This window comes from Gallus gallus, chromosome 19 (genome assembly GCF_016699485.2).
Source record: "Gallus gallus isolate bGalGal1 chromosome 19, bGalGal1.mat.broiler.GRCg7b, whole genome shotgun sequence".
NCBI classification, from domain to species: Eukaryota; Metazoa; Chordata; class Aves; order Galliformes; family Phasianidae; genus Gallus; species Gallus gallus.
The window spans coordinates 1,338,420-1,365,023 of NC_052550.1; the positions used below are offsets into that span (position 1 = coordinate 1,338,420).

Here is a 26,604-nt window from a genome sequence, read left to right on the forward strand (position 1 = left end):
ATGAGCGTTATTTTCTTTTTTGTTTTTCTTTGGATCAGGACCTGCTCTAGATCAGAAAAACCCTGTATTTCCATAGCCTAAATCGTTAGCTTGGGTAGGTAGATGGAACTGCATATGCACTGCTGAGAAGGTGGAGGTCTATGTTTCAATAGTAGTGTTGTCTTCAGCTGAGAGCTGTTTTCTGCAGAGCCTGACAATAGCTGATGGCATGAGTCTGGGGGTAGTATGCTTTTCTTGTACTTGTTCTTTTTTCATTCTGAAGGAATCTGCTTCTGCTACATATGTGATTTATTCCAGGCTTAGATGTCTCAATGGATACGTGGAACTTTGTCTACGCTTGCCTGGTGTCCTTATGGCTGCATAGGATTTACATCTATTCTGTTACTGCTTTTGGGATCAGCCTTTGGATTGCTGTTCAGTTCTTCACTACCAAAGCCAAGAGGAAGGTAAGCGAGTCCTTAAGTACATTCCGCTGAGAAGAACCCAAATCTGTGTGTGGACAGGAGTAGTTACAGTGAGATACGGTATTTCACTGTGGGCTCACCTTGGTTCTTGCAAATTCCAAATGTAGCTTATTCTAAATTGCAACCCTCTGTCTGGATTGAATTGAGTGTGAATAACTGCAACACTTTTGTTCCTGATGGCAGAACACATCTCAGCTGAGAACTTCTCACTTTGCTACAGATCCTGAGTTGCTCAGTCACAAAGCAAGTTGCTCTGTTTGTGCACAGTGTACCAGGTTAGTCTTTCCAGTGACCTTAGTGGAAGGACTAAGGTTGTAGGATGGAAGTGTGGTTAGCTCATTCAGAGTGTTAAAACCTCCTTATACACTGGAGTGAAGCTGTGTTGCATGAGGTGGGAGGAAGTCTTGGGTTCTGCCAGATCCCACTGTCTCTCTGGAGTGTGAGATGAGTTTGCAGCATGGCCTAGTTCAATCAAGTAGTTACTTAGGCTTTTTTTTTTTTTCCTATGAGAGTGTAAGAAGCTGTAATACTTTAACTATTGCATTTGTTTGATGCTGAAAGGCTGGATGCTGGCTTTGTATTTTAAATGCTTTTGGGCAAATAGGCTGAATGATGTTTTGAAAAGGGTTCAAATGAGACAATTTTTTTTTTCCATAGGATGAACATTCCAATGGAAATCTAGTGTCTTCTGAGGTAGTAGAAGACAAGCTAGTTAATGGATATGCTACTCTGCAGCCAAAGGAGGTCTATGTTGCTGGGGTGAAGATTTTCTATGGGTCTCAGACTGGCACAGCAAAGGTATAAGTTACTGCTTTTTCCACACACCTGAAGTTGAGATTCAAGTATGTCACTTGCCTTAAAAACACTGAGCTATGTGAAAATCTGAACGTGTATTGGAAAGCTCATTAGAAAATAGTGCCTGATGTGAAAGCTGACTCAGAATGACAAAAACAGAAAGACAACTGTTCTCATTGTAAGTGGGGCATGTAGTAGAAAGGTTAATTGTTGAGCTTAGAATTTGCTCTTGCAATATACTCTTAATCTGCTGGCAGATATTTCCTGTAGACAGAAGTGCTGTTCTAGGTACTTAATCAAAAAATGCTAATTTGTGTGTATGTAAAATTATTAGCTATTAGCCTCTTTGTGAATTTTCAGTGTATTTCAGTTTTTTAATGTGAAGTATTACAGGTACAGTGTCCAACTGGCAAGTGTCTGTACCGTGAGAAATCTTACGACTGGGCACATAGAGTTTCCTTGACACTTGCTATAGCTCAGTTTGTCACTGATAACTTTCTACCTTTCTCTTTTTAGAGATTTGCCAAGGATTTGGCTGAAGCTGTTACTTGCTTTAATTTGCCTGTGGAAGTCATTAGCATGGGAGATTATGATCCTGATGATTGTCTAGCAGAGGAGGTAGGTACTTAATACAAGCTTTTCTGGAGATTGTCAAGGCTGTTTTTCTCTTGTGGTTTCTCTTGTTGTCCTGGAAGTCTCCAGAGCTGTGTGTTTGACTATTTTCTCTTCAATGTAGGAGAGCACAGCTCATTGGTCCTCAGCACTGATCTTGAAAGTTACTGTAAAATATCACGTAGAATATGCTGATCATAGAATCACAGAATCATGGAATCACAAGGTTGGAAAGGACCTACAAGATCATCTAGTCCAACTGTCCTCCCATTATCATTGCTACCACAAGCCACTAAACCATATCTTGTAGCTCCTCATCCAGACACCTCTTGAGCACTGCCAGGGATGGCGACTCCACCACCTCCCTTGACAGCCATTCCAGTGCCTGACCACTCTCTGAGGGAAAAAGTTTTTCCTTATGTCTAATCTAAATCTCCTCTGGTACAACTTGTGGCCATTTCCTCGGGTTCTGTTTGTTGCCTGGGAGAAAAGGCCAAACCCCTCCTCATCACAGCCTCCCTTCAGGAAGTTGGAGAGTGCAATGAGGTCTCCTCTGAGCCTCCTCTTCTCCAGACTGAAGAATCCCAGCTCCTTCAGCTGGTCCTCATGAGATTTGTGGTCCAGACCCCTCACCAGTTTTGTTGCCCTTCTCTGGACACGTTATAGGGCCTCAATGTCTTTCTTGTATCGAGGGACCCAAAACTGAACGCAGTACTTGATATGTGGCCTCACCAGTGCTGAATACAGGGGGATGATCACCTCCCTGCTCCTGCTGGGAGCATAATTCTAATGCAGGCCAGGATGGCATTGGCCCTCTTGGCCACCTGAGCACGCTGTTGGCTCATGTTCAGCCGAGCATCAGCCAACACCCCCAGCTCCCTTTCCTCTTCACAGTCATCCAGCCACTCAGCCCCAAGCCTATAGCGCTGCATGGGGTTATTGTGGCCAAAGTGCAGGACCTGGCACTTGACCTTGCTGAACCTCATCCCATTCACCTCAGCCCAGCTATCCAGCCTATCCAGATCCCTCTGAAGGGCCTCCCTACACTCAGGCAGATCCACACCACCTTCAACTTGGTGTCATCTGCAAACTTACTGAGGGTGTGCTCAATCCCCTCATATAGGTAGTCAATAAAGACATTAAACAAGGTGGGCCCCAGTTCCAACCCCTGGGGGCACCACTTGTAACAGGTCACCAGCTGGACTTAACTCTATGAACTACTACCTGCTGGGCACAGCCCTCTAGCCAGTTCCTTAACCAAAGAAGGGTAGACCTGTCCAGGCCATGGGCAGCCAGTTTATCCAGGAGAATACTGTGAGAGACTGTCAAAGGCTTTGCTGAAGTCCAGGTAGACTACATCAACAGCCTTTCCCTTGTCTACCAGTCTGGTCACCCAGTTGCAGAAGGAGATGAGATTGGTTGAGTACGACCTGCCTTTCATCAACCTGTGCTGGCTGGGCCCGATTCCCAGGATGTCACACACGTGCTGTGTGATCTCACCCAAGATGATTTGCTCCATAACTTTCCCTGGTACTGAGGTCAGGCTGACAGGCCTGTAGTTCCCCAGATCCTCCTTACGGCCCTTCTTGTAGACGGGAGTCACATCGGCAAGCCTCCAATCCTCTGGGACCTCTCCAGATAACCAGGAGTGCTGGTAGAAGGCAGACAGCGGCTCGGCAATCACCCCCACCAGCTCCCTCAGCACCTGAGGGTGCAGCCCGTCCAATCCCATGGACTTGTGACAGTCCAGATGGAGGAGGAGCACTCTGACTGTCTCCTCCTGAATCACCGGGGTGTATTCTGCATCGCATCCCAGACTTCCAGATCAGGGCATAAAGTGCCCTGAGGATAACTGATCTGCCTATTAAAGGCAGATGTAAAGAAGGCATTGAGAACTTCAGCCTTCTCCTTATCTTCAGTTGTCACATTCCCCGCTGCATCAAGTAAAGGATGGAAATTCTCCTTGGTTCTTCTCTTACCATTGATATATTTGTAAAAGGATTTCTTATTCTCTTTTACTTCAGTGGGCAGTCTGAGTTCAAGTTGGGCTTTTGCCTTCCTAACTTCCTCCCCATCCCTGATACCGACCCTGATTTTGTGTGAGCTGGTTCTGCAGCTTTGACGGGTACACCTGGGGAAAGATTGAACACCAGAATGAATGGACTGTGATACCTCCATAGCCTTCAAAGCCTGAAGTGAGAAAATTCCTTGGAGGCATATTTATACTGAGTAATCCTCAATCGATTTTTTTTCGTCTGTAAATATTGATAGTTGCCTCTTGAATCTGTGGAGATGTTGTCACTGCAAGAGTTTGTTCAAGAAGCTGTTGATTGGGTAGGGAAGGTGGATGTCAAGTTTTGCTGTCGTGTTTTTGTTAGGTCCCTAAGGAACGCAGCTTAATATTTCTTGGCTGATTCTGGGAGGCTTTGCAATCCACTTAACAAAAAACCCCGTGTCTTCTGACTCCTTCCAATTCACTGTGTATTGTTAGAGCTTGTCTGGATGTAAAGTGCTTCGAAAACTGCAGTGATCTTTCCTATCCTATTCTCTATTATACAACAGACAACCAGCAAGAACATCTGTGTGTTCCTGGTAGCTACGTACACAGATGGGAAGCCAACCGAGAGCGCAGCCTGGTTCTGCAAGTGGTTGGAAGAGACTTCAAATGACTTCCGCTTTGGCAAAACGTATCTGAAGGGCCTGAGATATGCTGTGTTTGGCTTGGGAAACTCAGTTTATGTTGATCATTACAACACGGTGAGTATATTCCCATTACCTTTCTTTTCTGCTCCTCTGAATGGCTAAATCTTCCTAACTGCAATAAGGCTGAGTGGCACTAGTGGGTGGTTAGGGTCAGGGAGGTTGGTATTATTTTGAAGGCTGGTATGGATTTGAAGGTGTGAGAAGTTAGCTTCTATTTCAGCCTTTGTGTAGATTTGGTAGGAATTGGGTTTAGGCCACAGGCAGTGAAGTTTTGAAGCAGGTGTTCTGCCCTCTTAAGTGGGAAAGAGAGGACTCCAGTATTCATGACGTGAATCTGAGTGGTTTTAGTAATTACTAATGAGAATACGCTTGATAAATCCTTATTAACTTCATTTCCCAGCTTTTTGAAAGCTTTCTGTCATAAAGTTCTAGAAGCCCTTCATGAAGACACAGTACTGGGAGCTCTATCACTTTGCAGTTTAGAGCATGTTTCTCAACGTTCCATGTATTTTTCTGGATTCTGTGGATCTTAGTTTTATTTCCTGAAGTAAAATATGGTGGTATCTAAGCCTGATACTTAGTTTTTTTTCTAACTTGGAGCAAAATAGCATGGCTTACCACTGGGTCGTTATCTTTGTATAGCTGCAGGCCATGGGGAATGTCAATAAGTACCTCACAAGCTAGTTTCCAGACCTCACCTGTCATATAACCGTGATAGCAGAGATGTTTACAGATGAAAGCCTGAGGATGTGTGGTGGTGTGCAGACTGACTTGTGTCCACAATTTGAGTCAGCAGGTGACAGGGAGTCCAGAAATCCCTGCCTTGCAGTCCTGCAGCCCCTTTAGCTTACTAGTTCTATTGTCTTTCCTTTCTTAATTGCATGTTTTCACTTGGTCTTTGTTCAATTTCTCTAATTTCCGTCCCATTCCAGGTTGGAAGAAATATTGACAGGTGGCTGTGGATGCTCAGTGCCAGGCGTATCATGACTCGTGCTGAGGGGGACTGCAATGTGGTCCAGAGCAAGCATGGCAGCATTGAGGCTGACTTTGAAGCCTGGAAGTCCAAGTTCCTCAATTGTCTCCAGGCCCTCTGCAGGGGGGAAAAGAAGCCCTGCAGTGGGAAGTGCAAGAAAGGGAAGTGCAAATCCCAAGGGAAGCAGAGTAAGGAGAGCTCAAATCCTGAACGTGGAGCACCAGAGTTTGAGAACGCTGAGGTAGAGCCAAAATCTATGGGTTCTTATTTCTGGTGTGGTGCTTATTGAAGTGCTATTTGACGTTTTCTTCCTTCTGTCCCACAGGCCAGAGGGGTGCTGTGAGGGGCTTAGGCTTGATCCTTCTTTAGTGTGGAGTAGAGGGGAGAGAGGGGTATGAGATGGGGGATAGCAGGCAAAGTAATCTGAAAAGAGGGACCAATGATTAGTGTGGACTAGACTGACTGGCTTCTATAAGAGGAGGGAACTTTTTGCTTGAGTGGGAGGAGGGTGTGTGTTGTGACAGATGCTCCAAGGAAGTCAGTTTTTGCTTTATCTCATGGCCAGGGTGAAGCTTTTAGTTCTCTGTGAGCAGTTAACCTGCTCCCACTTCAACCTGGTGAAGCTCAGGCACTTTGTTTGCATCACAGGGGCCTCCCAAATAGATCTGCCTGTAATCTCTTCTGGTATATTTGTTGATTGTGGGTTTTGAATATGGAATCTCATGTCTCTGCCATACAGGACACAGAGCAGCTATGGTACTTAATCCTTCCTGAAAGCCATTTATGGTGGGTTGGAAGTCATTGCTACGGCAATGTAGAATTCTCTGTGAGAACAGATAGGATTTGAGGATGCTGGCTGCTGCAGGAACAAGAGGAACAGATCTTGTTATGTTGCTGCTGTTGTACAGTACCTTATCACTGTGCAGAATGGGACACAACTTTTCTGTGCTGTGGAAAGCAGTTCTCCCTCCCTGTTCATTCAGGCAGGGGTACTCAGAGAAGCTGAAGGAGTTAAGGCTTTGAGATCATCATAGCATCCAGCAGAAATCAGATCCTTCTGTATCACTTATGTGGTCAGATAGGGATACAGCACCATGGATTTGGAGTTTCATGTGGTCTGTGTACTACCGAACTGCTAGAAATAAGGGCATCTCATCTTATACAAGTTATTGCAGCCTATAGTGTATTTCTCAGTAGTCTTCACTGAGTGTTAATTGGTTTCACTGCTTAGTATGGGTGAAGTTTTTCTGTTTATCAGAGCAGATATGTTCCTATTCTTTTCTCTGGTCACTTACAGACTGAAGAATTGTTTGAAACCACCAGTGAGGAGGAAGCTGATGCTGAGGAAGCTGGAGGCCCAGATTCTGTTGTAGATGTTGAAGATCTTGGCAAAATCATGAGCCACATGAAGAAAGCCAAGGTACTGTTACTACAGCAATTACAGAGCTGCCAGGTCTTTGTTATTGATTAAAATATTGCCTGCTGGATTCAAACCTGCAGAGCCTTGTTAAACATTAACTGTTTGCAAACCTGTCCCAGAAAAGGACATACTTGGAGGTATGTTGCATTTAGTTGTTTGCTAACTGGCTTTGACTTGTTCACTGGGCAAATGCTGCAGCATAACCCATTGCTCTCAGGCTGAAAGAAATGACTTCCGTGGTGAATATCACATGTCTGAATGTACAACTCTGCCACTGTTATCTGTGTCTAAACACAAACCCTGTTATACTTGGCTGAAATGCAGGTGTGTGTAGTGCTGATATGTAATGGCAAGGGAGTAGAGTGCCAGCAGTACAGGTAGGGTGGTAACAGACTGCTGCAACATCTGTGTCTTGCTTGCTGCTGCCCTAAAGTCAGGTACTGTATTCTCATCTCAACAAACCTGTAATTTACCTTTCTTACCTACCACAGCTCTGCAGTATGGATTTCTCATCGCTTTCCTGAAACCTAGGCAGTCTGAGCCAAGGTTACACAGGTGGACTGTAGCAAGGCAAACCTTGGGTCACAGCAAGCTGAAGGCTTAGGAGGAAAGGTAGCTACCCAGGGAGTACAGAGATCTCTGATCCTTAGTCTGTAGGGTGGGAAGAAGGTAACATACTGCTTGCCTTCGAGTCTGATTTAAGGAGTAGCTCTGCTAATCTAGGGGTTAGTCACCCTGCTGGGTGAGAGCTCCCATCCCTCAACAGCAGAATATTGTCTTACCTGCTGTGGTTTGCAAGGAAAAAAATGAAGTGTTTTTCATTTGTTGATGGGGAAAGGGTCAACGTCGTTCACAGTAATTGTGCTGTGAGGTGGTGCTTCTCCTGTATGTGCTCACCACTAGAGGTCAGTGACAAAAAAGGTACTGTATTTTCTGTAGCAGCAGGCATGAGATGATTTGAGACCTGCAGTTCTATGAAAATTTAGGCCTTGAGTTCTCACTGATTAAAAATACAGCAACACTGCAGTCATGACTGCAGTGATAAAATACCTACAGCTTCTCACACGCATTGATCTGGTGAAATCCGTGTTGTATAGTTTTGTAAATAGGTGAAGATTTCACTGAAGTCTGCAGTTTTGGTTGACGTGCGGTTCAAACAGCAGACTGCTTTCTCCTTACTTACTTAGCTTTCTCGTTACCTTGCTTGGTTGGTGAGAGGACTGTAAGACTGCAGGGTGTTCACAGCAGCAGTGCCAATGTGTAGATCAGGTTCCTGTGCCTCAGACCCAAGCGGTGTCACTGATCTGAGATAGTTTCTCTCTGAGCACAGGTGCTCACCTGGAGCTGTAAGCTGCAGTGTTCTCATCTGCTGTCTTATCAGAGGAGATGTTCTGCCCTGACAGCTGAGCACTGCCATCATATCTCTGAAGGCTCTTAATTCTTAGAGTGGTCTCTCTACGAGGGACCATGGTGAGGATTGGAAATTGCACTTTTCTTGTGCATGGCAGTGTCCTGGCTGCTTTGAATGCAAATTGTTGTCAGCTGATGTGACAGGTCTCTGCAGATCAACCTTTCTTTGTATCTGCACTACACTATGCTAGGACCTGTGCTAGGCTGGATTTGTTTTGAAACTGTGAATGGTGCAGTTCTCGTTAACTGGCCCTCTTTTGCTTGGCTGACCTGCCTACCTGCACTCTACCTTGCAATCTACATTTTTGGTTTCACATTGCTGTAACCTGAGCAGGTAATGGAGAAACAGCCTTCAGCGATGACTTCAGTGTAAGTCTTCAGTCCTCTTGGACAGGTGTGTTGTTTCCAGAGTGACAGCAAGGTACAGCTGTGTGAATATTTCATGAGGGAGCCTGACCTGATGGCTATCCGTAGCATTAGCTGGGAGAAAGAATGACTTTGTCTCAGTGGTGAATCTCCTGGGGAATGTATGCATTTGCCAACAGGTTTATGTGAACACTTGAATTGTAAAAGGATCCCACAGGTGCAGTTATTTACTCTAATGAAAATAAATGCTGAAGACTTGATAAGAAGGAGCGAGATGATCTCTGTCTGTGGAAGCAATTCATTGCGATGGGGCACTTTTGCTCCCAGGCTGGGAGATACAGTTGTTCAAATGCAGTGCATTTCTGGCTTTCTTAAGTTACCCTCACTATAGTAGCTATGAATTTGTGCAATGAGAGGCTCCTTTTTTCAGTTGAGTTGTGTTGTCCCTTTTGGTCACTTATTCTTTCTCAGAATGCTGAGCAGTGTGAAATCATTCTGACATTCTTTCCCTTTACACTGATGTCATCTGTTGCTGCAGTAATCTTTGTCTCTAAAGGCAAGTGCTCCGGGTTTCTGTATCTGCATTACCCGTGTAGGAGTGAGTTCAAATGTAGGTATTCCAGGATTGCATCACACTTCATATGCAGAGTGACTGGGATTTGAAATACTCCTAGCAATTTCCAGTGTGGCTTTTTTTGGATTCCAGTGTTGTGTATTAACTCCTCTGCATATGGGAGATGTGTGAGGCAGAACCTCCTACTCCAACAGAGTTAATCTTTTGGAATGTTTTAGGATCCATCTTTTGGACTTTGCAGGCTTGTTGCCACTTGTGAGGATCACTAGCAGACGAGATGAATGAACAGTCGTAGCTCATTGACCTGCTATTATGGGATAGCAAAGTGGGGCTGTAGCGGCAAGTACAGCTAAATAATACTTCCTCAAATCTCTGTGGGTGATCTTAATTTAATACTGTGTTCATTTCCTGTTACTTGGATAGAGACCCAGGCAGAATTGTTTTTCAGCTTGCTTTGTGTGTGTATGTGTTGATAGCTGTAGTATTCTTGTGTATTGCAGCTTCATCGCATTTTACAGCGTAGCCCAAGGGTCTGAGACAAGTACTGGGTTTTTGCATTTGTTTGGATCAGCTTAGATGGATCCAGGAGTTATGAGCTGAATGGCAGAACCCATCTTCTCCGTATAGTTGTGGCTGTTGCACAATATGCCTCGGAGAAGAGATGGATTTTGGAGTTGGGAAATGAAGACACAAGGTTCAAGGTGCTACTTACTGTCTGTACACTGTGCCCAAAGGTATCCAAGGAGGTATCAAAGGGAAATCATTCAAATGTATAAAACGATGATTTAGTATGGAGGGAAATTCCACTCTTTATCGAATCATTTACTATCACATAATGACTGTTTAATAGCTGCTGGAATGCAGCACGTTTTTCTAAGTATTTCACTTTTTGGACCTTGATACCACAAGAAATGGTTGCAGGTGATGCTTAGTGGGCTTCTGACCTGAACTCAAACCTGGCTCAGTTCAGAAGGCACCTACAGTTTTGTAAAGGGAAGTGCTTGGGCATGACAGTCCAGAAGTGGTCCAGCCACGGTCCAAGAAGGTTGGGAGGTCGGTCCATTGCTGGAAGCTCAGCAGCTGTATTTCCCAGGGGCACAATGATCCTGGGTTGGTGGCTGCACACATAGGTGGGGTTAACTCCTGGATTTCTTCTGCGTCTATTTATTCCAGGCTGTTTTTTTACGTTGGAAGTCTGGGCCTGTTCTACAGGGCGCTTTTGTGCGGCAGCAGAAGGCAGTGGTTCTTGTTGGACTCACTAACAAATGGACTTCTGTGTAGTTGTGGTACTGTCCTCCAAAGTTGTCGATGCACCCCTGAAATATACTTATCAGTGCAATGTGAAATCTAATGGGTATGTTTGTGGCCTGCAAGACTGCGATTAATCACAGGGACACCATTTCTTAATGTAGATTATCTCCCACAGCTGGGAGATGGTGATAAAGTAGAAAGGCAGATCAATCTAGACTCATTCCCAGGGAATGAAATGGCTTTATTAACCTTCATATTTATAAACTGCAGCATGAGGAATAATAATAATAATCTAATTTTTTTGGATGGGCTGGGAGGTAATCAAATGGGCATGTTTTGTTGGCACAGTTCGGTGATGAATGTTCCTGTTTTCTAAACCAAAGCGTAATGATGCTGATAGTCACATTTTGAGCATAAATACAAAGGAGGGGGGAGGGTGTGAGAACAAGGCTCGGGTTGACTTTATAGGGAAGAAAGTATGTCCCAGAGAGTCTGTTTTGGTGCTGTATCTGTTGGCCACGAGGGAGGTTTCTTGGTCCCCTTTGGCTCCTCTTCCAAAGAAGTCATCCTAATGTGAGCTATTCACCACCACTGGGGTTGTGAATGCCTTGCTTGGTGCATCCCAAGAGTCCTCTGTGGGAGAGGAAACTTCTGCTGACGTTGGTTGAAGCTGGGCTTGACGTGGGGCAGTAAGTTTTAAGGCTTCCTGATGGGTTTACAGAAAGCATTGCATGCGACTTCGTTACAAGCAGGTGCTTCTAGAGCATGCAGGAGCTGGTAGCTGTGTTCTGCCTGTGCTGGAAAAGGCAGACTGCTGAACTGTCAGGTGTAGAAATGGTTAAAAATTGTGTGTGCCTTCAGAGCTCTCCAGAAAGTTTTTCTAACTTTTAATGGGTGAGGGATTCATAGAGGGGGAAAAATGTGCTCTTATATTCACCAGCTCTGTCTCTGGGCCAGATTTTGACCTCTGCTACGCTGGCTTGGAATTCAGAGTGATCCTAGGTTTAGAAATGAGTTTTAATAACTAGCATTTAATTGCTGAGGGGCTACTTCTAGCCCTGAAATCTGTCCCAGGGACATTTCACCTTATCCACTTCCTGTGTTTCAGTCTTTCTTCTTTGTATCTTAATATATTGTAATTCTTCATGTTAGACAAACAAAAGAGATTTTGAGGCTTGACTTTACCTTGTAAATCCTGGTGGAAAAGGGAGGAAAGATGCTGTAAAGGTTACCTCTGCCTGGGCAGTCTTTGGCATGCGGTGTAATGCTGTCTTTCCCTGATGAGCCTCTGTAGAGAGCTTTGAGATCTGTGAATAAAGAGCCTTATTTCTACGCTGGTTGGTAGATCCCATACCCCTTGCTGCTCTTTCGTCTGTTATAAATTAGTCAATAAATGGGTAGTGAGGCAAAGCTGTTTGACATAAAGATATAAAACAGGCTGGAAGTTTGAAGTCCCCCTGAGTATTGAACTTCCTCTTTATTTGCAGCCTTTTCTGTTCTCCGTTTATTGCTGGAGGTGATCAGGCTTTGCCTGCAGCAGCCCAGCCCATCTGCTTACCATTTCCCACAGACTTTTTGCTGTGTTTCTCGAGGTATTTCTTTCTTGTGCGTTTTCTGAGGTTCTTGCCAGACAAATAACACAGCTGAAGTCCACAAATCAATGCACAGAATGATTATCCGCTGATGGTAAGAAGCGGGCAGGAGGTTTGTTGATGCTGCTGCTGTATCCAAGGAGTGACAAGCACAAGGATGGCTTGGAGCACAGCATCTGCTGCCAAAGGAATGTGTTTGAGTAAGGTGTTAGGTCCTGTGTGTGCATCTGTGTTCTGCTAGATGAACCCCCCGGTGTGCACAGACTGCTTTGGTGTGTGCCAAACCATGCTGTGGATTTTTCTGCTAATAGCATGGTTAAGCTTTTGCATGGGGAAAGCTTCATCCTTTTGGCTACCGGCATGGGCAGAGCTGCTATGGCTCCGGAGTGGGCAGCCTGGGTCTGTATTTGTGTTGGCAAATATCTGTGTGTGGAGGGTTGTTCTAACCCAGCTGTCACTGTGATTGGGGATGGAGTGCCAAAGCACTCCTAACTTTGGAAAGTGGGACTTTGCTCATGAAGGATGCTGAGCAGGGCTTTGTGTGTCAGGTTTATATTTTCTTAGAGTTAACGAAGATTAATTATGGTGGAAATCAAGCAATTTCCTTTTCGGTTTAATCGAGTATTCTTTATAAGATTATAATTACAATAATCTTGTGTCCTTTGATCTTGTAGTCCCGAAAAGCTGGCTAATGCAAATCACTGAACAGATTACAGGCCAGAGCTGTTAATTGAGTGCTTGGAAGACTTGCATATGGTCTCTATTGCAGAAGTGCAAATAGGACCTTTCCTTGCTGCTCTCCAGTTAGCTGATCGCAGGCTCGCATGCAGTCTTGGGCCAAGTGACCTTCTTGAGAAGAGCAATCCAGGATGGGAGCTGTGCCTGGGGCTCTCACTAAGGGAAGCGTGTAGTGTCTTGGCTGCTTGAAAGATGGGTGTTGACATGAAATGTTCTTTCCTTAGTCCTGAACCGGAAGGAAAAGAAAGAAGTGGAACAGGGAAGTCTTCTACAGAGCCATTAAAAAGAAGTATGCAGACTATGCCAAGGGACGCTAAGGGATGTGGTGTAGTGGGGAGGTGTTGGTGGTAGACGGAGGTTGGACTAGATGGCCTTGGAGGTCTTTTCCAGTCTTGGTGATTGTATGGAAGTATGTACTCTGTTCTGCGTGAGAAAGCAAAATGGGCTACAGCTGAAAACCTTGCTGGGTGTTTCAGGACGCTTGTTAAATCTTGTTTCCTTGGTTTTCGTTTTGATTCTTGTGGCGCAGCAGAAAGGAATAAAAATGTGAATATACGTCCCGGTTTTCAAATATAAACTACTCACTTTTGGGGGGAGGCAGACACGTTTCTTTTAGTTTTGATCCTTGTTTGCTTTGAAAATCAGTCGTTTTTATGGTGTGTCCACTGAAGCTTCCCAACTCCAACAAATGTCGACAGAACCATAAAGCAGCGTGTGAAACGGAGACTTGGTTTAACTACAGCTTGTAAAAAGCCTTCCCTACAGCACAGCAGTGATATTACAGCTCTGTGAAGCAATCCCCAAATCCCTTCCGCAGCCCTGCCTATGTGCATACATTCTGGGAAGCGTTGTCCTTGAAGATTCTGATGCTGAGCCTACAAGAAAATGGGCGTCAATGGGGTCTGAGCTTGCAGGGCTGTTGGAATAGCATTCTGAGCAGTGCCTGCTGCTTGGAATGGCACAGGGGACCTTGTGGCATTACACAGTAAGGCAGACACAGATGGAAACTTCTTTCTGGTTCTTCACTGAAGATTCACGGAGGTTTCTATTCTCTCCTCAGGTTTTTGTTCTGTATGCATCGGCGCTTCTTTGGGGTTTGTCTGTTTTAGGGACTCTTCCCAAAAATCCATACCATGATTTTGATCACACCTCTTCCTGTTTCAATCCAGGGCAGAGGAATGAATTGCTGAGCTCCCTGCTCCTCAGCTGTCATGTTCTGCTTTCCTCCTGTCTGCTTTTTTTTGCTTCAGTTCAGCCTCACATGCCTAAGTGGGCAGTGATGTATGCAGTGGGTATGTAACCTGTGATTATAGAGACACCAGCAGCTATTCTTAATAAGGTTTCCGTGCTGTTAGGGTGCTTGCTGGTTCACTGATTACTCAATCCGAGTTCCTAATACCCATTTCTGTGCTCTCTTAGGAATGCTCAGGGCAGTTTTTAGTGATGACTGACAGCAGCTAGATATCCTTAGTCCACGGGCTGAGCAAACTGCAGTTCAGCTGGTTGGTTACAACAGTCAGCACTTTGAACCTGGAGTGGCAGTCCTGCTCTGCTCCTCTTCAGAGCGTTAGTGCAAGCTGACACCTTGTGCTGGTCCTTCTGCATGGGTTTTGGTCTCATAGGAAGGCTGCTCTGCCAGGAAAACTGCAGTGCCCCAATGGCTGGGACTGTGCAAAGGGAAATCTGTCTGTGTTCCAACTGCTCCCTTGTCACCAGAGCTCTGCTTGCTTGGGATTTCAGCTCTTCATTCATGGAACTCATGAACTTTAATACTTCATTTAACCATTCCCCTGAGCAAGTCGTACTACTGCTGCCAGGCTGTCTCTTCCCGATAACCTTGCCAACGTTTCTCCCTTAGCTTTAGCTCCATTTCTCTTGTCTGCAGCCCCTGATGTATTACTGTTTTCTTAATGTGTGCACCTTTCACTCGTTAGGAGATGGTGGAGGCCCTGATGGATGATGCAGTAAGTCAGGACAAGGCTGGGGTTGCCTTGTGTTTGCCCAGGGGGGGGTTAAGTAGGAAACAAGCTCAGTCAGAATTGAGCTGTATTCTGGCTGTTTTCCTTCCCGGAGTAAAAGCTTTTCAGGGAATGTGTTGTTTTCAGCTCTGGCACATGAATAGAGCAGTGAGGCTAAAAACGCTAACGTAATTTAGCCCGGGGAAGACTTCTTTTGCATGGAGTTGATGCAATTTGCCTTTTTTTTTCCCTGCTTTCTTCCTGCCCGCAATCCTAGTTGGAAAAGCATTTGATGCAATAAAATGGGAAATGCAGTGAGAACTCAGATACGTCCTGCGGAGGGCAGGGCACGTCCTGCTGGGCACACGGAGCTGCAGGAGCTGCGCTGGGCTGTGAGTCTCCCAGAAACTGGGATTGATTCCTCCTTCTTCCTCACTGTGGGCGCTGTGTGAGTGCAGGGCGGTGTGATTGCAGTTTCCTGGCAGAGAGGTATTTCAAGGACACGAGGAGCTGGCTCGTGTCACCGCTTGCTTGATTTGTTAGGGAAAGATAGTAACTTGCTTTAGATTTACTACAGGGCTTTCTGCTAAATCACCGCAACTGGAGAAGTTTGCTCTGCGCAGATTTAACTTGGTTCTCTGCTTTCGATCCCTAAATGATAGATATGAAAGGTTTATTAAGCAAATAAGTAAAACTCACTGGGGTGTGAACGCCCAAAGCCCGTCGCCTGCCAGGCATAGCCAGTCAGGTACTGAGGATCAGAGGAAAACAGGTGATTGTTTTGTTTACAGCCTTTCGCATCAGGATGAAAGGGAAAGAAATATATTAACAGCATCTCTGAGGGGAAGATGATCATTGAAATAAATGCCTCTGCCTCACCGGCAAGGCAATTTTATTTGTTTGTTTTTTCATGTTTAAGTTCTTTTCTCTGCTGTTGCAGTAGCAGCACGACAGGCAGGTAGAAATGCAACCCTTTAATTCAGGAGGACTTTCCCTGAAGGCTGCCTTGGATAGGGTATCTTATTTGTAGTTAAGTGAATGGCTGCATTTTTAATATTATGATGTGCTACATAATGCATATTGAGTTCTTCTGGGGGAATTAACCTGGCATGAGATTGGGGAGTAGATATGCCAGGATGCATCTGTTCAGAAATCCTGCCTGGTGTTTTTCTTTGGATAGCTAATGAATCTGTGCTGACACAGTGCCCTTCCTTTGTAAATGGATGGCTGTGCCTAGTTCTGGATTAAATGATGTGGGAGAAGCTCTTTGTTTAAGAATTAATAGCTGAGGATTTTATCTCCTTCCTTCCTTATGCATGAGGCTTTTCTAGCAATATTAATATTTTACCAGTGAAGCATCTTGGGGTTGTTGAGTCTGGAGAAAAGGAGACTGAGAGAAGACCTCATTGCTCTCTATGGCTGCCCAAATGGAGGCTGCAGAGTCGTCTTTGGGACTACAAGTGAGGGTGGGAGGAGGCAGCCTGGAGCTGCAGCAGGAAGGCTTACACTGAGCGTTAGGGAGAGCTTCCTTATGGACGGGGTGGTTGTGTGTTGCAACAGAGCTGCCCTGGGAAGAGGAGGAGTCCCATCCCTGGAGGTGTTTATGGGACATGTGGTTGTGGTGCTAGGGGATGTGGGTTAGTGATGGGGCTGGGATGCTTTCTATGTGCAAAGAACACAGCTGGGGAAGCGAAGAGCACTGCTTTCATTAGTGATGCTAATGGTGGGTAAACTCAAACTGGAAGCATGGGAGCGTTTGCATGAACTTCTTGATGACTTTGGCACGAAAGAGACTTGGATGTTGAATAGCCTGTTTTGTGGAAACAGAATGTCCTCTGCTGGTCTTTGTTGTTTATCCATAACTTCTCTAATACTTCAAAAAAAGCCATAAAGAACTGACAGATTACAAGTTGCATGAAATATCAAAGTAATTATTTCCACTTTCATGCTTCTTTGTGCAGACATAAAGCAATAAATACCCATAGAGTCTCAGAAGTGACACTTACATAGCGGCAGATTCACGCTTTTCTTACGTGCTGTTTGTTTGTTTCTCCTTTAACTTATGCTAATACATGGTATTCCAGTATTGCTGCTGTTTTCTTTCTTTTAAGTAAACTCCAGGAGCTTAAGCATGTTTATAAAGGTGCATCTGTTGGAAGCCAGACGTGTGGGCTGCAGCAGCTCATTGTCTGGAGTTGACTCTCAGGGGGAGCAGCCTTTTCTTGCAGGGTCTTTGATCACCAAATTTTGGTGGTGCTCTTGGCTGTCCTTTGGCATGACTTGTAGGGAGCATAGCTCCTAGGACTGTCTAAATCATTGTAGTGATGTCTTTCTTCCCTCATCTGCCCCCAGAATAAAACGAGTTTGAATCTAAGTGTAATTCCCTGTCTTCAAACAGAGAGAACGTGAGCTGGAGGATGGAGATGCTGGAATGAGCTTGCTTGGAGAGACCTCTGGGAGGAAGGAGGCGGGTGAAAGGAGAGAAATGATAACTGCAGCCCTGAGGGATGCGCTCACAAAGCAAGGTGAGGTTCTGTGAGCCTGAGTGCTGGACCAGGCTTGGTGGTGGGCTTGTAACGGAGCAAGTGAGACTGCTTCTGTTGGAGAAAGCTGCTGATGGAACTGCCAGTCCTGCCCCTGGTTAGAGCCTACCGGAATAGCTTAGGCTAGGGCTGTCTGCTTCATTGTTCCAGGGGAGGAATCTAAAGCTATGCAACGCATCTCAGCATGATGCACGCTGACGTGTTGAGATCGCACCATGTAATACTTCTGCTGTCAGCTTGAGGGATAAGATAGACCTGCGTGTCTCTAGCTCCCTGAGGGTAGGCTTCTTAGAGGATGTTTAGAGATCAGCTTTGCCTCTGTCTTGCATTTTGGTCGTCTGCTTTTATTTAAACTTCAAACTTTTTTTAGTACTGAAACTTCTTTTCTAGGAAAGAAAATCTGTGAAACTAGCAGTCTGCTCAGTGATTCAATCAATGAGCTGCAGAGAACAGCGTTGATGAACTGATGCATTTTTCTGAAAGTAAGGGCAAGCACGAGAGGAGCAGGCTGAGGGTTTTGAACTGCAGGGCTGTCAGCTGTGAGTAAAGCTGGGAGAAGGGCAGTGGAGGGCAATGTGAGCTCCCCTGTGCTCCCCAGGATCTCAGTTGTTCTTTAGCCTGAGCATCTGTACGTGACTAGTGCTGTTCTGCCCGTCAAGTGTCTGGCATATTTGCACATTTTTTATTCTCATTAACTAATAAAATAAAGAGCTGCTCTTTAAATCTGCAGGCCGAATGACAGAACCCAGCAAAAGCCTCTTTAAAATGGGGCTCAGCAAGTGGTGGCAGTGACTTTGCCTCATCTTCATGCCCATAGCTGCATCACTGCTGGTCAGAGCCAGTGCAGGGCTGCAGGAGCCAAAGGCTGCAGTGTGTTGGCAGGTGCAGTGTGCTGCAGAGCAACTTGAGGAGCGTTGCAGGCCTCCATTTGTGCATTGTTTTCACTGTGTGGTCGGGAAGGCCAATCATTCTGCCTGCAGGGCTGCTGGGAGGACAGGTGAGCCTGGCTGGCAGGGTTGGAGGCATGGCTGCTAGGAATGGTGGGCACCTGTTCTGAGAGCCTGCAGGGCAAGGTTGTGCTGAGCTCCCTCAGCACCTCAGCTTCTCTATCAGGACAGAGGAGTCCTGGTGGGGATGTGTGGGTGCTGTGGCACTGACCTGTTGGGTATGAGTGCATGGTTCTCAGCAGCTGCCCTGCCCACTGCTCTTCTCGGGGTGCAGTGCTCAGTTGACTCTTTGTTATTCAGAGGGCGTCACCCAGGCATCATGGTTTCAGTTTTGGGGGGTGAATGAAATGTTGTGGTTTAATGCTGTAAAAAAAGTGGTTGTTGTAAAAAATAGTGCTGGAGGGAAAGCTGCGTTCCTGCTGTAACTTCCTGACACAAAGGCAAGTTCTCCAGATAACTCAGATCTGTTATTCCGGGCACAGGAATTCATTGGTCACATGAGTTCTATTTTGTAAGTACGTATTTCTGCCTTCCTTTGGCATCCAGGGTGGTGCCAGCAGAGGTTGTGCTGCATGGGGGTCTACTTACCTAAACCTGCAGTTTAAAAGACTTGAAAACTATTGCGTGTGTAATTTCAGCTGCTACCACCTTTGTGAATGCCTCCCTCCTTTCCTTTCTTCCTCTCCTCGCATCATTGCTTAACAGTTGCTCAGTGGTGAAGAAAAGAATCTGCCTTTCTCCTCTTTTCGTGTCATAGCTGTTTCTTGCAGATAAAACACACCAGGACAGCCTTATGAGGCTGTAAGAAATAAAACTCGCTCCTTCCCTCAGCACCATCCCCGTGAAAATAACAAGTGTGACGCAGTCAGATCACCTAATTTATGTAGCAACTGGTTGCTTTGGGTATAGGTTCAGTGTCTCTTCAGCATTATCCCATAGGGCATAATTAGCCCAAGAGAAAGCAAAAACAGTGGTGGTGATTCACAAGAAAGCTGTTCTTTTGAACTGTGGCTGTGTAACAGGAGTTTGCCTTTGAGCAGCATCTCCTCAGCCCCCCATAACACTCTTATTTTTAATCACCTTCAGACAAATTTAGCGTACTGCCTGTAGGTAAACTGAATATTGCTGGAACAATAGTTTTATCTGAGCTGGAATTCAAAGCCAGTGCTAAATATAACCTGAAGTATTGGACTGTGTAGCTGGAGGCTCTTGTGGCTGCCCGCTTGCAAATACCTTTATAAAGGTCCTCTGTAACAGCTGCTGCTTTGGAAGTCATAGCCAGTGGGAAGTCACAGCTCCTGTGCTGCAAGAAGATGCTGATTTCCTTCCCATCACTGTTCAGTCTTGCATAAAATACAAATACAGCACGAGCCACTTAGTACCCGCAGTAACAAGTCTAGCTGGAGAGAGGCTGGCAGTGTGCTCCTGCTGCTTCGTCTGTTTAGGTAAATGTCATGAAATGAACTGAAAATAGAAGCAAACCTTTCATGCGAGTGTTTCCTGTGGTGATTAGTAGGTGCAGCCTAACTGATGTTCTCATTTGCTTTCTGCAGTGGATCGTAGATTCATGAAACAATCCTTGCTAGGCTGAAATCGGTATATTTCTTCTCAGTAGCTCATACTCAGTAGCTTCTTGCTTCTTTCTTTTCTAAATACGGCTCTGCTTGTAGTTTTGTGGTAGGCAATAACACAACAGGATTGGATTCATGTTACCCAAAGGCTGACCCCGCTGGCATTGAAGAAATCATGCTCTTTCCCCAAGCTGCAGCTGGGTTGTTGTCTTTACTGTTTAAATGTGCCTCGAATTTAGCACCAGGGTGTCCATAATATCTCTGTTTTACTCGTGTCCAAAGGCAAGTGCTGTTTAGGGGAGAGCTTGTGTCTGAAGTAGTTTGAAATACTTCAGTAACCACTTCTGTCCTGCTTTGACTTGCTGTTTGATACAAAGATAAGCTTTGATCTCTGTTTTTTTCCAGCATGTTTTGCAAATCAGGAGCTGACTTCAGAAGAACCTTGAGGACTGGGCTTTTCGAGTGCTTACTGACCTTGCTCGAGATTAGCTTTCAAAGTAGTCGGTGGCTTTTGCTGCCCGTTCTCACTGATTATTTTTTTTTTCCCTCATTGCCTCAGCTTGGCTGGCTGTGCTGAGCTCCGCATGCTGGCGTTGGGAGTGAGATCTGCTGCAGAGTCATTGCCCAGAGATTGGTGCTGCTGGGGGTTTGTTTTGCAGGCTGTGCGCTGAGATGTTGGCACGCAGTGCTGGGATTCAGTATCGTTTACATGGAGCTCTGAAACTCCAGGTGGCACTAGCAGCTCACAGCTGGGTCAGGGATTGATAGCACTGGTGTAGTCCCTGAAATGAACTGGAGACTTTAATTGCTGGTCACGGGAAGATTTAAACATTAGTTTGCAAAATACAAAGTTATTCTTTTGTGAATACCTCTGATAAGAGTAAATGTAATGCCCGAAACCAGGCAAAGTTAAGCCTGCTAAATTTTCTTGTACTTCCTTCAAGTCCGTGTAAATAAATGGAGTATGCACAGTTGAGGGGGGAAGAATCCGGGAGCCAGAGGATGCTGAAGTCTCATGGTGTGGAAGCTGCTGAGAGCTTGGTGGTGAGCTGAGGGCAATGCTGATTTGCTGGTGCTGCTTATCAGTAGCAGGGTGGATGGTCAGAGCTCAGCCTTGTGAGCCTGGTTCTTCATGTGTGCGTGGTCATGGGAGCTGGAGTTACCTATATGTACTAGAGGAATGGGAGCATAAGTTCCTTCATGTTTGAAGTGCACTGATCTTTCCTAATATATGGAGAGTATTGGTCTTTGAAATTAAATCCATTAAGATGGAAGAGATTAAGGCTGTATTCCGGTAGGGATAGAATTTGTTTTCGTTGCTTTGTAATACAGCATTTTCATCAAGCAAAGAGTCACCATTTTCATACGAATGTATGCATAGAGAAAGGATTGTGCTCAGAATGACTGAAAGACTTGTTAAAACACAAACAGCATCTTGCCTCTGGTAACTTTGTTCTGTTTATTTGTTCTGTCTGCTTAAGAAAAAGGGCTGGCTGTGCAGGCTGGCTGTTGTGATGCAGAAGACAACTTTTGTCCTGGCAGGACAGTTTCTGCTGAAGTTGATGCTTTAGTTCCAGTCTGTGTATATGTTGGCTGATCCTGATCAAAGATGTGAGGGGAGCTGGAGGTGTGAGGCAGAGGTGAGGAATCATAGAATCATTAAGGTTGGAAAAGACTTCTAGGATCACCAAGTCCAACCACCACCCCATCCCCACCGTGTCCCTCAGTGCCGCATCTCTGTGGTTCTGGATCACCTCTGGGGATGGTGACCCTGGGCAGTCTGTGCCATTGCATCACTACTCTTTTGGAGAAGAAATTCCAAATAACCAACTAGAAAGCACTGGAGGGACCTGAAGACCCCCTTTGGGAGGATGTGGGTGAGTATGACCCCTCAAAGCTTGAGATCCTAGTGATGCAGCTGCTGCCCTGGCCCACCAGGGAGTTGGGCTTGTTGGCTGATGCAGTGCAGGACATGTGGCTAGTTCTTCTTTGAGACACCCTGTTCAGGAGTCCCATCATGTTGTCTCTTGCTTTGCTTGCTTTTCAGCCAGGAAAAGGATTTTCCTCCTAGTGGAGCTGTGTTCCCAGCATCCCAGAGACACAGGGATCCTTTTGCTGTTCAGGACTTTGGAGTGAGCTTTGTCTTGCAGGTCTTTATCTGTGCAGCATCTGGGAGCAGTTGGAAGGGGACTTCTGGCCATAATTGGCTTGTTCTTTTTCTTCTGGCTGATCTAGTGGATGCAGGTGGATGTTTGCCAAGCTACAAAGGCCCCCTTTGGGATTGGAGACAGCTGTTCACTTGGGGTGGCAAAGCCAGTGTGGAAGTTAATGAAACTATCCCGGCAAGGAACAGGCATCTCATTTCTCCATCTTCTCTTGGGTGAGAGGAGATCCCAAGAACTTGCATTTTTGTTGGGGTTTGATTAAAATGGGATGGGCTGCCATGCTTTTGGTGCCCATGGTGTTGCTTCTCTAAGGCATGCCCTGCTGGAGCTGCTTCTGCTGGAGGACATCAACATGAGTTATTTGTGGCAAACATTTTCCAACAACTCTGCTAATGGTCTGCCGTACCATTCCTTGTCAAAGGTGTCACATACTGGCAGCTCCTTTGCTTTTCTTCAGTACTAGCTGCTGCAGGTGAAAATACTAGTGGTCTCTGTGGTCATAAAAATCATAATTTGATGAGAAATAATGCATTTAAGCATTGGAAGCTTTGGCGGTTCCGTAGTGCAAAGGGAAATGTGCTCATGGGTTAAAATGGACATCCCAGTTTAAGTGAGACTGTTGTTTGCTGGCCTCAGCTGTTGGTGCAGGACTCGTGCAGCTGCTGGCATTGCCATCCTTGGACTTTGCTAGTCCCACTTTCACGATAGCAGGTTAGGCTTGTTTGCCTGCCATGGCAGCAGTAATCCTTCCATATAAAAAGTATTCAAAGTGTTCTTTGTGCTGCTCCACATCCTTCTCATTGTACACAACACTTCAGCAGCTCCACTGGTAGAAGTGGGCAAAGTTGGGTCTGAACTGCAGTGTTTCTGTGTGTATAAGGTATAGTCCTGCAGTCCTTTCTCTCAAGCTCGGAGCAGGAATGAGAACTTGTAGGCAAAACCTTCCCTCAGGCAGCTCACAAGCCTGTGGTACTTTTTAAGAGCAATTTCTTCCATTTCAAAGGAAGTTTTTTAAAACAGCACCTACAGAAGCCTGCAGAGTTGATCCTGTGGCATGAAACAGGAGGTCTTTCCAGCCATGCTTGGACCATCAGAGAAATTCTACTTGCCAGATCCCACTTCTATTTCAGCATAAAACGCTGATGAAATGTGAACGGGTTCCTTTCACAAACCACACGTGTATTTTTCTTGCTCCCTCTCCAGCTTTAATCAGATCACAGCCTTCAGTGGTGGCCCGAGTGCTGCAGTTGTAGGAGAGCTTTCGGGGCGGTCCCTCGAGTGGAGGCGATGGATTGCTGCTGCCCTGTTAACCAGCATCGTGCAAAACATCACGGAAGTGGGAACTCTTTTCCTGTAAGCATTCCCCTGGTTTGAAGTTCCCTTTTCTTCGCCGTTTTACAGCTTTAACAGATAATACAGCTTCAAACAGACTTTTATTTAAGGAGATGGCTTGATAGACCCACGCTGGTTTGTCAGCTGTGCAGTACTTGTTTCTCAGAAGCAAGCTTTCTGAAAGTCATTTGGGTTTTTGAAGCGTAATATGACATCAGATTGGCTTTTACCAAGCGTGCAGCGGCTGCGTTCTCAGAGGAGTGTGGCAAAGGCTTTGCACCTCCGGGGGATTCTTCAGCCACTCGTCTGCTTCATTCTTTCATAATCAAATCTTCTGCGCTGTGCTTTCAAAGACTTCAGCTGAAGGAAGCTTTTGGTGTAGGGAGCTGTTCTGAAAGGTAAGGTGCCTTTCGTTTTCCACTGGACACTGCTGTGTCAGGATAGCTGTTAGGGCTGTTTACGGGGTGGACAGTGATAGGACAAGGGGGAATGGTTTTAAACTGAGACAGAGAGGTTTAGGTTGGATATTAGGAGGACATTTTTCACCCAGAGGGTGGTGACGCACTGAACAGGTTGCCCAAGGAGGCTGTGGATGCCCCATCCCTGGAGGCATTCAAGGCCAGGCTGGATGTGGCTCTGGGCAGCCTGGGCTGCTGGTTGGTGACCCTGCACATAGCAGGGGGTTGGAACCAGATGAGCATTGTGGGCCTTTTCAACCCAGGCCGTTCTATGATTCTGTGATAGCCAGGGGAGTCTCCAAGTTGTGTAGTGTGACTATTGCAGGTGCACTTTTACAGACTGTGGATTGGATTTTGGGGAGTGAACCTTTCAGACTGTTTACATAATGGAGTTGAAGTGCTGTGTTGTGGCCCTAAACACTTGCATAAGTGTTTTGCACTAATGATGGAGCATTCACCATCTGTGACAGTGGCTATCTCAGCTAAAAGTCTGCCCGTGGTCTATTAAACTCTGGTTGGATTCTCAGGGCAAGCAGTCACCAAATGTTTCATCAGGCAATAATACAAAGCCAATAAACTAATTTCACACAAAAGCTTGTTTAAAAGCTTAATTCAAATCTTTATGATAGTGACACTGAATTTCAGTGAAGCTTGGTAGGTATCTTGGCCATTCAACATTTATTATGTAGCATGGGATCAGCTAAAATAGACTTATGTTCTGGGATTCTTGTGCCTTCAGTCACAAGTAGAGTTTACAGGTTAATAACGAGCGCTTTGAATACGAGAGATGCTGTAGAGCCTTATGATCTGAAGATGCATAGAGATTGAGTCCCATCGAGACAACACTTTGTATTGTTTGGAAGGTGTTGCATCCAGATATTCACTTGCAGTTATTGCTCCCAAGTAGTACTTCTTGGGTTTGCTCTTAAGTAGTAGATGTGTGTTCTCTAAGCCCTGGAAACAGAGTGAGAAGGCTCTGCCTGGTTCTCTGACATGCTTTGTCCCATGGCTGGTTTGAAACTCAGCACTTTTGGTTCCTGCATAACCCCTTCCATTTTTCTTAGAGCTCAGTCTGCTTTGCTGCCTGTGTTACAAGCCAGCAGTTAAATACTTCAAGAAACAGACTCATAAAATCAAAGGAACTTTGCTCACCTGCAGTAGATATGTAAAGAGTTGGCTTGGTTGCTGAGACTTGATCTAAGTCTGCGTGTTCATGTGCAGCTTGCTGTGGTGGCTTAGCAGGGTAACCATGCTCCCACCAGAGCTCACTATGCAGTGAAGACCTGAGTTCAAACACTTCATGCAGTGCTCATAAGAAGTTCTGCAAGTGCGTGGTTTCTTCCAGTAACCACAGCTGTGACTCCTGGCAGCAGCAAGTAGGATGAGTAAACTCCTTTGCATTGCTAAGGCTGGCTGAAGTTTGTAAGCCTCTGGTTTGGTGTTGAATGTGTACTGTTTTCTTGGCTACGGGTGCTGTGGGCACTCCGTGTGGTGGAAGGTGGTCTGATCAACTTAAAGAGAGTGCTGCAGCTTTGGGCTATGGGGTTTGGCACCGTCCTCAGTTCAGATGCCTCCTGTCTTCCCTTAAGCAGCTCAGTGGATTTGGGCAAGCGTACCCTATTTCGTGTTTAACTCTAAACTAATGCTTGTTTTAAAGCAGCCACGTTACTTCTGCTGACAAATGATGTACGAGAGAAGTCTTCTATGGATGCTGTTGATGGATTCTGAGAAACAGAGGATGCTGGTGGCTGATAGCAGCACAGAGCCTGGCTGGGGCAGCGGTGTCAGAGGGACATACCACCCTTCTCTGTGCTCATCAGATCCTTTAGGAACACGAGTCTGAGTGACACAGAGAGGTCTCAGTTGGGATTAGCCCTTGCTAGACAAGGCTGTTTGCAGACAACTGCAGAAGAAGCATGCAGGAGAGATCCGGAGTGGGAAGAGAGAATGGGATGCAGCTCTGTGTGCTTAGTGCTCAGGCAAGGGTCAGCTGGAAGCTACTATGTGGTCTCCTGGGTTGCATCCAGTCCTAGATGGTGTCTCCAGCATCACCTGAGGCTTTGCAAAGCATCACTTCTAAGTCAGAAGCTCTGGTTAGAGTTACACTCTCTCCTTTCCCAGGAAAGGATGTGAAATGTCAAGGCTTGTTGGCTTGCATCACTAATCTTGAGTTTGCTTAAGCCTGAACATGAATGCAGGGTTTTGAGGGCTGCTGATTCGGGGGGTTAAGTCTGAATTACCGTCTGCTCCCATGCAGCTGGAGGGCAGAGGGAGCTCAGGACATGCTCCTGGGGGCAGCCTGAAGTCCCTTAGCAGCCTAAAGTGGGAGAAGGGGTTGGTCTCTGCCCTGGGGAGGGATGCTGGGTACCTAAAGTCTGATTCTGTTTGGAAGTGTTAACGGAAACATCAGCCTCCTTCTGCCAGTGGAGATGTGCTGGTTTGGGCAGCCAGGCCACGCTGACATGTCAGTGCTGCAGTGTGAACAGCACCGTGAGGCTCTCCAATCCCTCTCATTTTTATGCTGATTCGTAAGTGTTTTTTAATCCTTCAGACGTATTGGTCTCTAAGTACTTTTTTTTCAAAGAGGAAAATAACCTAGCTCAAGCAGTTTGGGTAATAATAGTACTTAGTGCTTAATGAATACTGTAGAATTAATCCATGTGGGCCATTAAATAAAATTCTGTTGGTTTTGGCTGGGAGGTGGGAAATGGTGTGAGACTGGCTTCCTGCAG

At 45.8% G+C, this 26,604-nt stretch overlaps 1 protein-coding gene across 3 annotated transcripts in view; it reads left to right on the plus strand.

Annotated features, from left to right (window-relative positions):
• The window catches only part of TYW1 (tRNA-yW synthesizing protein 1 homolog), an 81,317-nt gene that overhangs the window by 1,226 nt on the left and 53,487 nt on the right, over positions 1-26,604 (plus strand). For all 3 annotated transcript variants that reach the window (XM_025142014.3, XM_046902437.1, XM_015295937.4), the window contains exons 2-8: positions 298-446; positions 1,122-1,262; positions 1,776-1,877; positions 4,434-4,628; positions 5,507-5,788; positions 6,845-6,967; positions 17,255-17,381. In XM_025142014.3, coding sequence (XP_024997782.3) covers positions 298-446; positions 1,122-1,262; positions 1,776-1,877; positions 4,434-4,628; positions 5,507-5,788; positions 6,845-6,967; positions 17,255-17,381 — 1,119 coding nt within the window. The remainder of the gene's footprint in view (positions 1-297; positions 447-1,121; positions 1,263-1,775; positions 1,878-4,433; positions 4,629-5,506; positions 5,789-6,844; positions 6,968-17,254; positions 17,382-26,604) is intronic.